Genomic DNA, 16,474 nt, shown 5'->3' with positions numbered 1-16,474 from the left:
TCTGTTTGTTATTAGTGAGCACTGATTAGAACTGCAGTCATTAATTAGAATTATCCCCTAGTAACAAGACATATCAGATAAACAAGGTGACATCTCCCATTGTCGTGGTATTTAACACTGGCTGGCAGTAAGATATTTGCAGAGTACACAACAGTGATAAGATGGCGGTGTATTTTGATCGTGAGATACGACCGGTGGGGAGTGTTTCCAGCGGTGGTCTAACTTACCAGAGAGTACAGTGGCACCCCATACACGAGCTGCTAGCTGTATCCGCCAAGAACGAGACGACAGACTCAGACGGGTCCGTGCACTTCTATAATGAAGAGGTTAGTAGCCAGCTCAGCTCAGATATGTGATAGCTGTAAAAGACACCTTGTTCACAGCACACACTGTATTGTCTGCTTACCCCTGATAAAATCAGAGATAGGAAATAGTGAGGATTTGCAAAGGCTGTTTGTCAAACCATTGATATATTTAAACTGTTGCATTCCTCTGGCAATTTTGTGTTACAAATCCCCTATTGTTTACCTTGGGAATTTGGGATCACTAACAATAATGATGGTAATGCTTCGATCAACACTTTGTAAATATTCCTTACCAGCTCTTTTAACAAAAATTTGTCAGTTTTATCACTGAAACTACCCAGCAAACATCTAGTACACAAGCTACTGCAGCATATCTAGAAATCAAATAATTTCTAGCCATAATGTGTACTTTTGTAGCTATAAATTATGCCATCTTTCTAGCATAAATTGCCAATTATCGGCAGGTACCAATTATCAGCACTTGTAAACTATAGAGGCTACAGGGTATATGGAGGATACCAAGTTCCACAATGGGCTGGTATATCCTCTAAAACTTTCTTAGAATCATTTTCATTCAGTGATTATTGTTGTTAAAGCGCTATACAAGCCATTCTGGTTAACATGGAATTGTGTAAAAATAATTTTGTATTGGAAATCAGTATGCTTTTACGTCTAACCTGAATATCTCTTGAACAGCTGGTCTCATCTTTGTAAAACTTCTGTGAAACGGAGTTATCCAAGGACTGCACCACCCATAAAAATTTCACAAAGAACCAACAAGCCATCATGGAGTACGTTACACACAAAATCACACATTGTGCCGATAATTGGTCGATCAGGGAAGTACTGTTGCTGATAATAGGTACCCCATGCCGATAATTGGTACACGATAGGCATTGCGATTTTCCTCATAACAAGGCATTCACTCATGTGAGATAATTAAAATTTGGTGTGCTAAGAGATGAAGGACTGCTCTGTCAAGTGGTTCAAACCAGGTATTCATACGCCATTGAATTAAGAAATTACAATTGTGTGATGAAATGGTGCCAATATTTGACAACTTACACTACATGAAAATGCTTTCATAACATAATTTCATCATTCATGATACACGTATGTCTAACAAAAGTGCATAAAAGGATGCTATGAAAATGTTTTTTATGTACAAGCCTTGCATGAAAATAATTTGCATGAAAATTCAATGATTTAAAATTCATATAGCTGATGTGAATTCCCATTAACATTACATGAATTTTTATACTACCATAAGTTCATGAAGAAATTGCTTAGCAGTAAATAATGCCCTAGCTACTCTGGGATGAGTTCAGGTGGACCTGTTTCCTGGTTGGGAGCAAAGTGGATGCATAAGGGACTGTTTGCTTTCTTATGAAAATGTGGGAGAAGGTGCTTACTAACAGGTGATCACTAATTAGAGGGGTGGTAGTCACTTATTTGGAGAAAGTGCTAACTAACAGGTGGTCACTTACAGGGAGAACCACTGGAGGGTACATCAGTACAGAGGTCCACTGTAGTGGAGTGTATGTCATGGCAGTGTCAACACAAACTGTTAGCAATTGGTTGGAGAAGTGGAGAGATCTCAGTGTGCAGTTTAGAGGAGACAAAAGATGTATTTGAACAATCCAGTGCTCATCATGATGCAGTCCTCTTTCTGTGTTGGAATGTGTCTGGTAGTCGTCTGGTGTCAGGTGATCAGGTATGGATGTGGCTGCTTGCTTGCAACTTTAAACTGGTTTTAAAAAAGAAACATTTTTGTCACAAATAAATGCAACTTTACCTTGATCGATTGTTAAAGTGTAAAGATATGATGTGCTTTGTTTGGTTCAAGTGTGGTCTTGAGAAGACAACATAAAATATCTTGCATTTATAAAGTTTCCCTTATGAAATGCATGTGAAATACTGTTTGAAATTTGATTAGCACTACAGATGGGTCAATTTTCATACCTCATTTCATTCATTAGTTATTAGGGAAATGAACTCTTGGTAATACTGTGTAGCCTAAAAATTAGACAGAAAGTATTTTTCAAATGAGAAAGATTTGTAATGTTGCTGATCACAGACATGCGAACAATCCATGTTATATGTGCTGGTCTTAAATACTTCATGGATTAATTTTCCACCATTAGACCCAAAACCTCAAAATCAGAAAGAACCCTTAGGCTGTATGGTAATAATTTATATACGTACATCTACTAGAATGGGATGCTGGTTATATGGAGGGTAGACAACAAGGGAGCACTTTATCCACTACCAGTACACAAACACCAGTTGGCTGCTCCACTCAACCACTGCATCCTCAAGTTCTCCACAAGGTATTACAGCCACACCCACCTGTGAACCCCACCCACTGCTGTGTCTCCCTTCACAGTTCACCCAACAGTTGGAGTCATCCTGAGTCTGCAGAGAAAACACTTAGCTGGCAACTGAGCAGTGAACAAGATAGTATTGCTTGTTTTGTAGCCAGTCAGAAAGGTATGTACTTTGAAACCTCATTACAGTATCTGAACACCAGTTTATTAATTTAACCAAATATTGATTGCTCTAGCTATTAAGTTGTCAAGTGTTCTGTCTTTAGTGTAGTTGAATGCAGAGATTTTTTGTCATTACATATTTAAAAAACCACATGCATTTTGCTGTGTGTTGTGGTTTAGGGAACCAATGCTACATACATGGTCTCCTGGGATTCTATTGGGTTAGATCTGTCTTGCTGCAAGAGGAGATTTCACTCTCTGTAGCACATGCATTGTATTATGGTACTTTGATATTTCAAATTCTCTATTATCCCATTTCTACCCCACAGGTACAGTGTACCACATCAGTGGTATGGGTACGGTGCAGGAGACATTTCAAGTGGAGGGAGTCATCCACACGTTGCTGTACTCACGCTCCCGCCATTTTCTTGTCATAGTAACCCAGTCCATGCAGCTGTACCAGTATGTTGTGGACCCTTCTGGTAACACCACTACCTTGGCCATGAACGTGAGTGTGTCCATATGTGATAGTTGTCTTGTTGTTTCTATTTGAGTACAAGTGTGTATGTGTATTCATCAGTCAGTCTGTGTGTCTGTCTGTTAGTTAGTTAGTCCATACATATTTCTTTACTTGCTGAGCCTTTTATTGTGGACATTCAAAATTAAAGACACCTAGACACTTAATTAAGGTCCCTATAGTTACGTGTACTGGACAAAAATATCCTGACACTATCAGTCAGTCAAAAGATGTCCATATTACACAGGTTCCACTAGTTGTTTTGTATTTACTGTCACTTCCATATTAGGCTAAACTTAGTGGTCCCAATAAACCAGTAAACATCATATGGGCAGGGCCTGCCCTCCTAGCAACATGTTCCTATGAGACAGCAGTCAGGTGGGTGTGTCATGTTGCATCATACAGTATGACATCATCACTTGTTAGGTTATGGGATTTTGACCGTGATGAGAACTACCTGCTGGAATTAGGGGCTACAATGACACAAGTACCTGAGACTGCTCATGTCACCTTCATTGATTATAATATGAAGAAGAGTAAGTGATTAATGAACACCTCTATACGCATGGTATTTTTCAAGGGGTGTAATTTTTGTGAATTTCATGAATGGAGCATCTTTTGTGAAAATGGTCAAAAATGTTAGACTATCTAGGCATCCCAATACACTGCAGAGAGTGCCATTAGTGAAAATAAAATTGTAAAAGTGATGGAAAGTGTGAGTGTTCCCAAAAAATATATACCACAAAAAAATACCGCATATATGGTATATCAACCACCTCATTATAGTGGCCATGTCAAGAGGTCCCAAGCATGGCTAAGGTGTGTACTTTGTGATATAACCTAACCTCATTTACTGTACATTATTTAATGGTTTTCTTTTTTGCTCCAATAGGTATCTTCCTATGGATAATTAGATAGTATATACATTGCAGGTTTACTGGCAGTGGCAACTAGCAGTGGTCACGTAGCACTGTGGCAGTATTGTCCTTATAAGGGCAAGAGTATTGGACCACGAGTGGAGCCAGCTGACTACTGGGATCTGATAATAGTCACCTCACCTGTCACTGGCTTCATTTATCAGATAAGGGTGTGTCTGTCTGTCTGTGTGTCTTAAATTAGTCTAGAAAAGCAACAACAAAAAATGGCTTGACCTGTCTGACATCACATGATCTCACTATAGTGGGGAACAGCTAAAGGATTACTGGCGGTCAATTATAGTCAATCAATTCACCTTCTCAGTGAACAAGCCATGCACTCTCACTTCAATGAACAGGTATGGATATCTACATTGTGATTGGTTGAAATTGTTGTCCGGTAGGTGTCAGCAGTTCAGGTCACCTCCAACAGAGTAATGGTGACATATCATTCTACTAAATTAGAACATGGCATTGATGTGGAATTCCTGGTTAAAGGAGTGTATGTTACTAAGGTAGCTTTTGTGGTCTGTGTTTCTATGTGTAGTTGATGTGGCCTCCTTATTGTGACAAGCCATTTTTGGTGTATAGATTTTACTATTATATCACATATTAACAGGTTCCAGTGTACTGCATATGACAGCAGTTTTTGTATTCCTCAATAGGAACACACTGCAGTCTGGAGTGATGAAAAAATTGTCGTCTACTCATTATCAGCAGACAAGTCGGTTGCTAGGGTAGCTGGCTCCTTCACTACCACATCATCCACCATCTTGTTATATGAGTACAGCGTGTTTCTGATTGAGAATGGACAGCTAGAAGTTAAGACACTGCAGGTGTTGTGAATGGCTAATTTGGTAGGTGTGTCACATGTTTTCCTGTTCACAGGGTACCACCAAACAGATACTTTCATGCCCTGAGGGTACGCCCACTGTGATGAGCATTAATGGACATTTTCTGGTTGTTGGCATGAGCACTACTTGTGTGAAAGTGTGGGACATTAGTAGAAGGCAAGTAAAATACTCTAATAGAGCAGTCAGTTGTTCTGCGGTGAAAATGTGAACACCTCGATTGCTTTGTCCTGTATAGTAATGTACACACATTAAGACAGGATACATTACTAATAAGGACACCTTGTGGCACTTTTCCACACGTGTCTGTAATTGAGAGGAGTTTCACTGTACTTTTGGTTTGTTTTTTATTTAGTGTCTACTTTCATCTTTGTCACATCATTATAGGGAGCCCAAGCAGTTTTCATCCACAAAGACCTTACAGGGGATTATTCCTGAAAATTTGATTTCTGTCAAATGTAACTCTACTTGTTCCCATCTGAGCATCATTGCTGGTAGTCATGGTGACCAATCTAGCTCCACCATCCATGTTGTAGAGATGGAGGGAACTCATGTGATCTCATATAACTTTGCCACAGGGCTGTGCACCAGTCTGGATACAAGCCACAACCCCATGGGTAAGCACCCACTTTAATACATTAAAGTTACCAAGTTTGGTGTGCTATAAATAGAGTCACTTGGTGATACTGTTCAAGAGCAACAGAAGAAACATTCAGCTGATTTGATAGGCCGCATTGTAGTAACACATTATTGGGACAGCACTGAACCCAGGTTGTTAGGTAGGTGTGCAGAAATAGTGGTCATGTGCATAGTTTTAATCTCCTACAGTAGCTGCTTTTCCTGGCTATTTTTGTTACATTCATTGTGTTCTTGTAGTGTGTGAGGCCACATTAGGACCTGATAACATCTTACTGGCTCGTAGTCGACGGCGACACACCAACACTGGGGGTTTGCTAGATAAAAAAGGAATTACACCAATTTCTATTGGTGAACTGAGAATGGTTAGTATCATCAATGTATAAAACAGGTTAATACTGTTTACATTAATTTTGTTATAAGTCTTTCACAAAGGATTAATTTAGTAGCTATACAATTTTGAGTATATAGTTTTAATTGTGACAGCAAATGTTTTGTCTGTTTGAAATTTCAAGTTGTATAGTAATAGATCACATGTCATGTGATAATTTTGTGATGTCATAGACACCATCAGTTGCCGTGGTGATATTTACCAGCGATAGTGGTGGATTACTACTCAATGAGATTATTCCAATTGAACTACACTGTGAAGGTGATTTGTATCCATAACAATGTTACGTTACTTAGTATCGTTGCCTCATTAGGTCTCATTGGTATTGCAGCTCCTGTGTTGTACTTTAGTAAAAAGGTAAGTGTGTGCAGGGCCACTGATGGGGGGGTGGAAACTGGCCTCAAGGAGGGGCTGAATTGGACATTATCAAGATACTCTAGTAGAACAGTCACCTAATACAGCAGTCAGGCAAATATTCAGCTATAGTAACTACTCTAACCAACTGTTAAAATCAGTGTCACATTCCATTTCAGAGGGGATAGGGTTTAAAATTTTCTTAGGTGATAAGTATTTGGCAGCTCAAAATACTCTAATAGAGCAGTCACCCTAATACAACAGTCAAATAAACAATAATTACACTGTGATAAACTTCTGAAATCATTCTCATATTCAGTCTCAGGTGGTCTAATTTCCTGGGGGCATGCCCCCAGTCCCCCCAGGCTGGTATGCTTTGCATGCTAGTAAGGTTACCTAACAATATCAGTTATAGGGGCCGCATGTTCTTAATTTGGCCGGGGGCCCCCTCAATTCTCTCAGCATCCCTGAGTGTGTGTTTATAAGCTACCAATGCCTCATTAAAAAGACACTGAATTTGAACTTGGAATTAAGATCAATCATAGAGCAATCAAATATTCTAATAGGCCAATCATGTGTACACTTACTAAATTATAATGTCTATGTGCAGATCTTTACCTATCTGTAAACTGTACTGTGACTCACTCCAATAATTTCATGTATTGTTGTTTTATACCTTGTTTGTTTATCCTGTATTTGTGGTGTGCCCCTTTGGGCAAGGCAAAACAATTCCTCTAAATGTATACATAATTGAGTGTGTGTTATTATGTCACAAGTACAGAATATGGTGACAAGTTGTACTATATGTTTTAAACATATACTAGCTAGAGTAATAATTATACTGAGGGGAATTTCCTGTTTCCTATTTCCATGTACCCCTGTAGAAGGGTGTATCATAAATTATGGTGTAGCAACAAAATGATGTGATTTGCTATGTGTTGGAGGTCATAAATGTGCAAGAATTGTTAGTATTCTGCCACACATGTGCCACATATGCAATACTCAAAAACAATCTTATTTGCGAATGGCCTAATGAGAAAACACTTATGCCATTTGTCTTGACTCACAAAACCATTCTTGTAGTTTGGTGAGAAGCACTGAGAACTCAATATTATGTTCGTATTCTGATGCAAGTGCAAACACCCATTAGATGAGGTACATGCTGAGTGTAGTGTGACTACTTCTGACTGTTATATTAGAGTATCTTCATTTATTGCAACAGTGAATTCTCTTTGTTAAAACTTTTCTCCAATGATAACTACACCACTGGCACTGAAGAAAGGGTCAGTGTTGCAGTAATGTGGCCATTTGTTAAAGTCATATTCCTTGGAAAACCACATTTATTTTGTACTGTACACACGTACACACTTGTAAGCATCATAAATTTGGATTTGGCGCTTGCTTGACTGTCCACAAAATCTCATCTTTGAAAATGTCAGATACACCCTATTGTACAAGCTGTGTGCCAAACTAGTGATCCTTGAAAGTGAAACTGCGAAAATCCTGAACCATGAAAAATACTTACCTTGAAAATTTGTATGCATACGTTGATTGCTAATGGTACATGGTCTGGTTGATTGTATGTGGGACCTCCATTATCTGAACACCAGTATACTGTAATAAGTTAGTTAAATGAAGCCCATACTGATAGACCCATAGAACATACACTAATATATATAGGCATACACTGGCTTGTTTACAAACTACTCTAATAAAACTAGTTGTATTGTTTGGGTTATCGAGGTACTACTGTAAAAGATTGTTAGTCTAAAAGTTGGGTAGGGATCTGTATGGTAGAATTTTAAGAGATAAGATTCTTATTTTAGATAACATATCTTGTCTCAGTAATTTTCACACCTAGTTACAGTGAAACCTTATTAAATACTCCTTAGCTTGTTTGGTATCTGCCAAAAAGTAGCCACTATAGTGAGGTGGTCTTTATTAAAAGGTGCAAGGTTTTACCATATGATAATTTTATGTGGCAGAATTCCATTGCGAGAGCTGATGAGTCATCTCAGAAGCCAGACAACAGTAGTAGCTCATGTGCTGGTCATGTGATGCGTGACTTCATAGGACTAGATCTAAAGGACCGGACAGCAGTTCAGTCCATGATGAAGTTTAGTGTCTTCTCTACTGAGGGTAACATGGATGAGGCATTTAAAGCCATCAAACAAATCAAGAGGTGTGTGTGCGTGCGTGTGTGAGTGAGTGAAGATATTTCAGACAAATAAAATAATTGTTACTCTTTGTTATTGTTGTCCTAGTGAGCTGGTATGGGAGAATATGGCTAAGATGTGTGTCCGCACTCGACGGTTAGACGTTGCTGCAGTGTGCCTGGGTAACATGCGTAATGCTCGTGCTGCCATGGCTCTGAGGAAGGCAAGGGAATTACCTGAAGTTGAGGCACAGCTGGCTGTGTTGGCTATCCAACTAAACATGTTGGTATGTCTGTGTGTTTGTCCTGTACGACTGTTGTAACATAACATGTATGGTATAGTGAGACTCACTCTAATCAGGTCACCGTAACAAGGTCACATGTCTACTTGAAGATCCGTCATTGTGTACATACCTAATGGCCCAGGAAACCCCCTTGGGAAACACCCTGTGATATATATACTCTATACAGCTTTGCTGCAATATAGCCTCTTCCTCTCTTTCTTAGGATGAAGCAGAACTCTTGTACAAGCAGTGTAAGCGTTATGACCTGCTAAACCAGTTTTACCAGTCTACTGGCCAGTGGTCCCGAGCTATTGAGGTTGCAGAGACACAGGACAGGATGAACCTGAAAACCACCTACTATAACTATGGCAACCACGTGGAGTCCATAGGGGAACTATCTGCTGCCATCAACTGGTAATTGTTATTATGAGTATGTGACCTGTTGTCATGGTGATCGTGTGTAGCTATGAGAAGTCAGAGACTCATTGTTATGAAGTACCTCGAATGTTGCTTGATGACCCTGATGAACTGCAGGAGTATGTAATGAAGAGCAAAGACAAGTGCGTGCTGTACAGTGTGAGGTTTTAGTGATGAGAAGCTGTATAGCTGTAGTCCACTAAGTCTGCACATGTTCACCTATAATAAACAAGTCACTTGCCACACCATTTAGTATATAGACTGTGAAGCCCATTGTAATAAATTGTCTTTTTCTTTAAAAGTTCAAATTCCAATGGTCGATTTAGGCAGAAACAGTTGTTATCATTATGACATTTTTCACTTATTTTGATATTATCAACCTTTGTGAGAGCTCTGGTGAATGTGACCAAATTATAGTGACAATTCTCCCTTCACCCCACCACAGGACACTCTACCAATGGTGGGCAGAATACATGGAGAGTCTAGGGGACCTGGAGTCTGCACTGCAGTTCTATCGTGATGGGTCAGATCACACCTCCATTGTTAGGATACACTGCTACATGGGGAATATTGATAAGGTGGGTGTGGCTAGTGTGTGGCTGGACTAATGCTGCATGCTGCATGCTGTGCAGGCAATTGAAGAGGTAGAGAGAAGTGGGGACCGAGCAGCTTCCTTTCATCTGGGCCAGCGACTAGAAGCTGATGTAAGTGAAGTACATATGTAACCAATGATTAGGAGACAACCAAAGGGACAAAGGCTGTAGTTGTCTTGACCTTGTAAATGTACAACCTTTCTAGTGGGCTTTTTGAACTTGTAAAACTTTGTGAATTGGAGTTGGGATTGCCAATGGTTTGTAGAGGACTGTGGACACTACCCTGTGAATTCTATTGTTTTTGCACATTTTGACAGTATCCAAAATGATTTGTAGCATCATCTATATGTATGTCAAGACACATGGTAGTGTGTCGTGCAGCCAAGAAAGCTGGCGCACCACACCGTGAGTATGTTGACAGGAAGAAAGAAAACAGCTTTTTCGTGCGTGCAAAGCAACATGGTCAATTCTCCAAAGTCACCATTTTTGCATTATAGCTGTCTACCAGGTAGGGTAGGCCACACAGCAAATTTGATTAAATTTGCAACAGCCATTTGTGAGATATGGACATTCAAAGTTTCGTTTTAATTTCTTCATTTTTTTCTTATGCTGTATGGGGGCTTCGATTTATTTTCGCACACACTTTGCAAAAATTGCTATAAACACAAGCATGTAACTTGATTGCCTCATCTTTGGCACAAATAAAGAGCATGTAACAGTGGATTCAAGTTTGCTGTGTGAATCTGAATGTTTATTCACCGGTAAAAAAAAAAAGATCTAACTTCTGTCACGGCTACAGGGTAAACAATAACTTACAAATTGGTGTGTAGATAAACTGATCATTGTAGCATTGCCTTTTGATGGTTTGAATTGCAGTAGAGTTTCAGCGACAAAGTTATAAAACCAAGTGTAAAAATCGTGGGATCGAGATACTCTAATAGAGCAGTCACTGCGGGGTTAAAAAGGTGTACAAAAGAATGCCGGGGGAAAAAAAAACCTTACCAGAGTTCAAACCAGGGACCTCCATACCTAACACCTGCATCCTTAACCACTGAACCACTGCTACCTTGGCTGATGACCTCACTATTATAAGTTCTGCTTTTAAATTAAATTTCTCTCTGCTTATAATCAAACGTTTGTAATTTCATAGATCTACCAATAGAAGTACTAGATTGTTCTAGAACATTCTATGTATGTTCTATTAGAAGTCCTCAAAAAATGTGCACTCTATTAGAGTATTACAATAATATTATCAAATATTGAATTAAATCATGCAATGAAATACATTTATAAGTCTGTCTTCAATAATCATCATTGTGTCTGTATAGAAAAGAAGAAATGTGAGTAAAAACAAACCTCAAAGTCAGCCATAGGCTGGTTTTGGGGCCTTATAAAGTACAAAAAGAAGTGAAATCCACACAAAAACAGCCAAGCTGTGAAAAAAATGGTGTGGCCTTAAAAATTCTGGGTGAAAAAAGTTGTGAAACCAAAGGTGGAGGCCAAGAAATGACTGCAATGATGTTAATGCTAAAAAATTTAATAATGGCTGTGTGCATTGTTAAAATTTATTAGCATTAACATCATTGCAGTCATTTCTTGGCCTCCACTTTTGGTTTCACAACTTTTTTTACCCAGGCTTTTTAAGGGCACACCATTTTTTTCACAGCTTGGCTGTTTTTGTATGGTATATATATATATATATTGTCTGCCTTACAAAATACTGATGTAGAACCTCTCACATATGGCGTATTATTGTTTACTCTATTCACTCCCTCACAGGATCCCCAGAAGGCTATCCACTACTACACTAAGGCTCAGACCTACAGTACTGCACTGAAGCTAGCTAAGGTGAGGTACAACCAGCCCCACCCTCTCAGATCACATGATCCTGCAGGAGTGTGACCTACAAGCAGAACTGATGAGCCTCGCCTTACTCTGCTCTGAGGATGATAAGCTAGAGGCTGCTCGGTGAGTACCAGTCACTGAAATAGGAGGCCTGGGATTTCAGTTTCTCAATACTCTGAAATCCAATTAGTTTTGCAAAATCCTCTGGGTGCACCTTCTGTGGGTGGTCCCAATAGTTGTACATGACATATAAGACACAATGTGATGTCACAAACATCTTAACATATTACATGTCATCATAATTATGCAGCATCTATGAGTCCAACCCTGCTACAGTGGATAAAGCTATCATACTTTATCAAGAGGTAACCAGGTAGCCATATTATATTGATCACTTGATCTACCTATCCCTTCAGGGTGGTAACATCACAAGTGCCCTAGAGCTATGTTTCCAGTATGACAGGTTTGAGCTGCTACAAGAGGTTGCCAGGGAACTGGACTGGCAGTCGGAGCCAGACATGGTCCAGAGGTGTGTGGAGTTCTTCAATTCTCATGGAGAATTTGAGAAGAGCATTGAACTACTAGTGAAAGTTGGAAAGGTAAATTGTTTAGTGTATTGTGTGCTGTCCTCTGGTCCTTATAGCAAATGTGTGCAGTACATGTATGTTGTATTAGAGAAATTGAATGTTCTTTTTCACTAGGAAGTGATGTTTGAATAACAGGATCCACTGTACTGTATGTACTTTGCATAATGATATCATAAACTTCTTGTGGAATCGTACACCCTGTATATCTTTTCTTGTACTCATGCACACAAAACAATCTGGCTAACCTATATACTGTAGGTGGCTAGCAGTTCAAGGTTTATTGTGCAGTAAAGCCTGTGTTATGCAGAGTTGGGGTCATTACTCTAAGAATGTAACTTGTTACACATTACTTTATACGCCATGTAACGTGCTACAGTTACATATTACTTATAGAAAAAAGTAACAAGTTACATGTTACTTTAAGGTCTGTAACTAGTAATATATTACATTTATTGGTTACTAGCTTTAAAGTAAGTCCAACCTTCTAAATACAAGCTACCAGCCTACAACTACAGGTGACTCAAGCAAGACATGGGTTCTCTGGTGTAACACAAAAACATACTTTGTTGTATTGCCTTGACCTCAAAGGCACTCCCCATACACTATCACTGTTTGTTCATACCTACAACTTTGTCTCCAGTGCTGTCTGGGCCCAAAATGTAACCGTTCACAGGGCTGACTACAGTGCACCATAAAAAGAAGTAACGCATACATTTGTTACAATTTCTGGATGTAATATCCGTATATTACTCGCTACTTCATCATATAATGTATTATATTACTCATTACTGCAAAAGTAATATTATTACGTAACATGTTACATTTATCCCAAACTCTGGTGTTATGGCGACTTTCATAATGTTCTGATTTTTCAGGCCAGTTTATGTACTAAGGGACACTTTGGGACTTTAAGTATGTAGGTGTCCTCAATTGTCCACATTAACAGGTTTCAATGTAGTATACAATACTGTGCGAACCTTTTGGTTTGCAACCATGTTATTTTATGGTTACTGATAAAGTCATCCTGCACTGTATAGTGCCAGTTGTGGGTATTGTATATGTTTCTGTATAATTATTTACGTGCATAGCAGTTTATACAATATTTGCTGATGCAGCTATCTGAGGTACTGGACATCTGTCTAAAGAACTACATTAATATCAGTGAAGAATTGGCTGATCGTTTGGCAGTTGGTAAACCCGATGATGGAGGGGGTAGGCAACTATTAGAATAATCACTATGGTGATGTGATGTCATCATACAGAGACACCAGAGGAAGCCACACAACGTGTTGCTATGCTGGAGAAGGTTGCAGAAGCATGTGCCTTTCAGGGGAATCACCATCTCGCAGCTAAGAAGTTCACTCAAGCTGGCAACAAAGTTAAAGTATGTATCCATCCTCTCTACAACAGACTTTGGAAATAAGAATTTTGGCCCATTTTTGTGATTAAAAAGGTTTCATCTTTAAGAGGTAAAAATGTATGAAGTCATACCCATCCCTTAATGTAATTTGGCAATTCATATTCCTTTATTCTTACTAGGCTATGAAGGCTCTGCTCAAATCTGGGGACACAGCCAAGATCATATTCTTTGCTCAAGTATCCCGGCAAAGAGATATTTACATCATGGCAGCCAATTACCTCCAAACACTTGACTGGCGCAGTGACCCTGAGGTGATGAAAAACATTATCACATTCTACACAAAGGGGAAAGCTCTTGAGTCATTGGCTGGATTTTATGATGCATGTGCACAGGTCAGCCACACCCCACAATTCTTGCTAACTTAACCACACCCACTACTCATGCAGGTGGAAATTGATGAGTACCAGAATTATGATAAAGCATTAGGTGCTCTTAATGAGTCACTGAAGTGTTTTGGGAAGGTTAAATCACGTACTTCTTCCATTGAGGCGAAAATACAGTTTCTTCAAGACAGGATTGGTCTTGTTGGGAAATTTGCTGAAGCTAGAAGGTAATGTAGGATAGGTAGACATGAAGTCAGTGAATACAAAATAACATTTTTATTAGCAGCTTCCCCATTGCAAATGTACAGTAAAATTTTTCTAACCAAACTGGATTTGGTCAGCCACATGCTGATTGCTGAAATTAGTCAGAAAATAGTCAATGACCAACTGTTTTAATGTAGATCTCCACAACAGAGTATACGAAAATGTAATAATGTGAAATAATATCCTGGTCCATCAGCTAATGTGACTAGAGATGTCTCAACTGAGATGCCTTAGACCACAATCTGGGGACCAAGAGACCACCTGGTCTGGAATTGTGCAAATAATAGTCATGACGTCCTATATTTATCCTTCTTGTGGCCCCTATCTAGAGTGCCATTGAGTCTACATTTTAATTCCTATTCTTTATTTTAATGCGTTTACGATGTGCATGCTCACTTTAGTCATTACAAACAGTATAGTTATTCTTTACTATTGCACTAGCCTCAGACAACAAATCAGTGGCGATTCTAGACCTGACCTACAGGGGGGGCCAAGTAGGGAACAGCATAACTATTGTTGTTTGGCTATACTATAAAGTAGAATTTTCAGGGGGGTCTGGGGGTGAAACCCCCAGAAGCTGCAGGATTTTTGCAATTTAAAGGCTTGAAAACAGCCTAAATTTGTTCTAAAAACATGAAAAATGCTAAAAATAACAATGCCAATCTATACAGCAACTTTTCCCCAAGATTTTTTAATTTTAAAAGTTATTTTTTAACAGGGGGGGCCATGGCCCCCCCTTAGAATCGCCTATGCAACAAATGATATTGTGTATTTACCAAAGAGGTGTGACTGACTGCAATTTTTGTCACCACAGGTCGTATGAGGAGAGACCGGATGATAGTGTGGAGAAATGTGCCTTATTACTTGATGAGCCATCACTGGATACAGCAGTCAGAGTGGGTGATGTATACGGCATGATGATCGAACATTATGCTCACACTGGCAACTACCAGAAAGTAAGGGACAGACTACCATGAGAGGGCAGTAACAAAAACAAATAGCGGTAGTAGTAGAGCACCTTAGATCCACATCTGGGTGGGTAGAATGCCAGCCTATAATATACTGAAGTGGATAATGTACGTGATTTTATAAAAGCTCATATGCTACCAATGTTATGCTGCACACCAGCACCCCATAAGTGCCTTGTGACATGGGCTGCTAGTTTCAGTATGCCAATTGTGCTGGTAAAAACTTTACTGTGTTCACTGCCAACTAGTTTAGGGTTAACTACCAGTAGAAAGTAGTAGAATAAATTTTTTTTTTGTTCAGTGTTACCCATGGTGTTCAGAATAGGTGTGTTCCACTGTACATACAATCTGATGTCCCATCTTGTTCACAGGCCTATTCTCTTATGGAAGAGATGAGGGAACGTATCCCTTCAGTCAACATGGCATTCTACATTGATATTCAGACCATCGAGACTGTACATGCCACCCTGGGGGTGCCAATGAAACATGGCCTTGGGGCAGAGACATCACAGAGAGATCAAGAGCAGGAAGAAGATGGAATGGAGGAAGAAGACAGCGAACCAGAAGAACTGATTGAAGAGGACTATTCTGCTGTTAATCTAACAACAACTGGTACTAGCTCCTGCTAGCCCCACCCCTTTTTGTTGTGCAGCAAACCGATCACTTTCACTAGACCATTGTAACTATTTATAGTATTGTAACTTGTGTATGTATATTAATGGACTATTGTCTCCATAGGGGGATCCCCTACAAAAATGTGTACATGTATTAGCCAAAATTGTCCCTGTAAATAAGCTAGATACTGATATAGTTTACTTTTAATGACCATATCAATTATATAGCTAACATAAAGTGTACCGCTGATAATGGTCCCATCATAGATTTATGTAGCTGACTAGCTGGGGTTTATAAATCTATGGTTCCATTGTATCTTAGCTCACATAACCTCAAAATTTTATAAACTACATAAAAGACTAAACCAGGCCACCTCTTGACTTGTTTCTACACTTAAAGTGACTTGTCAAACACAGCAATGTGTAACATGCTGTGTAACATCCATGCTCCCTATGTAGCTGCATCACAATCCACACAACAGATGTTATATAATGTATTCATTAGTAACCACTATATTGGATGTGGTAACATGTTTGGTTAATGGTT

The 16,474-nt window shown here is 39.2% G+C and overlaps 1 protein-coding gene across 2 annotated transcripts; it reads left to right on the top strand.

Moving 5' to 3' along the window:
• The first annotated feature begins 13 nt into the window (after window positions 1-13).
• LOC136250169 (intraflagellar transport protein 140 homolog) lies at window positions 14-16,091 on the top strand. Of its 2 annotated transcripts, none has more exons than XM_066042348.1 (33): window positions 14-326; window positions 1,795-2,019; window positions 2,520-2,635; window positions 2,692-2,795; window positions 3,124-3,302; window positions 3,601-3,689; window positions 3,738-3,847; window positions 4,244-4,398; window positions 4,492-4,584; window positions 4,630-4,740; window positions 4,891-5,061; window positions 5,114-5,235; window positions 5,464-5,693; window positions 5,748-5,855; window positions 5,953-6,077; window positions 6,277-6,364; window positions 6,417-6,460; window positions 8,443-8,639; window positions 8,722-8,899; window positions 9,120-9,310; window positions 9,361-9,456; window positions 9,759-9,891; window positions 9,946-10,017; window positions 11,686-11,754; window positions 11,801-11,874; window positions 12,062-12,116; window positions 12,168-12,350; window positions 13,454-13,550; window positions 13,601-13,722; window positions 13,878-14,090; window positions 14,145-14,308; window positions 15,160-15,301; window positions 15,685-16,091. In XM_066042348.1, the coding sequence occupies exons 1-33, from the start codon at window positions 162-164 to the stop codon at window positions 15,940-15,942; spliced, it is 4,479 nt and encodes a 1,492-aa protein (XP_065898420.1). In that variant the 5' UTR covers window positions 14-161; the 3' UTR covers window positions 15,943-16,091. The 2 variants fall into 2 exon arrangements, with proteins under 2 accessions (XP_065898420.1, XP_065898421.1); XM_066042349.1 differs by lacking the exon at window positions 14-326 and adding an exon at window positions 1,591-1,723.
• Window positions 16,092-16,474: the final 383 nt, after the last annotated feature.

Source organism: Dysidea avara, chromosome 3 (assembly GCF_963678975.1).
Source record: "Dysidea avara chromosome 3, odDysAvar1.4, whole genome shotgun sequence".
Taxonomy (NCBI): Eukaryota; Metazoa; Porifera; class Demospongiae; order Dictyoceratida; family Dysideidae; genus Dysidea; species Dysidea avara.
This window is presented reverse-complemented; position numbering and strand designations above follow the sequence as displayed.

Excerpts from the sequence above, each read along its gene's own strand:
- LOC136250169 (XM_066042348.1), top strand. The coding sequence starts at position 162 with ATGGCGGTGTATTTTGATCGTGAGATACGACCGGTGGGGAGTGTTTCC. Across the intron at positions 5,062-5,113 it reads TAGAAGTTAAGACACTGCAG|GGTACCACCAAACAGATACT; the intron begins GTGTTGTGAATG and ends TCCTGTTCACAG. Across the intron at positions 6,365-6,416 it reads AATTGAACTACACTGTGAAG|GTCTCATTGGTATTGCAGCT; the intron begins GTGATTTGTATC and ends TTGCCTCATTAG.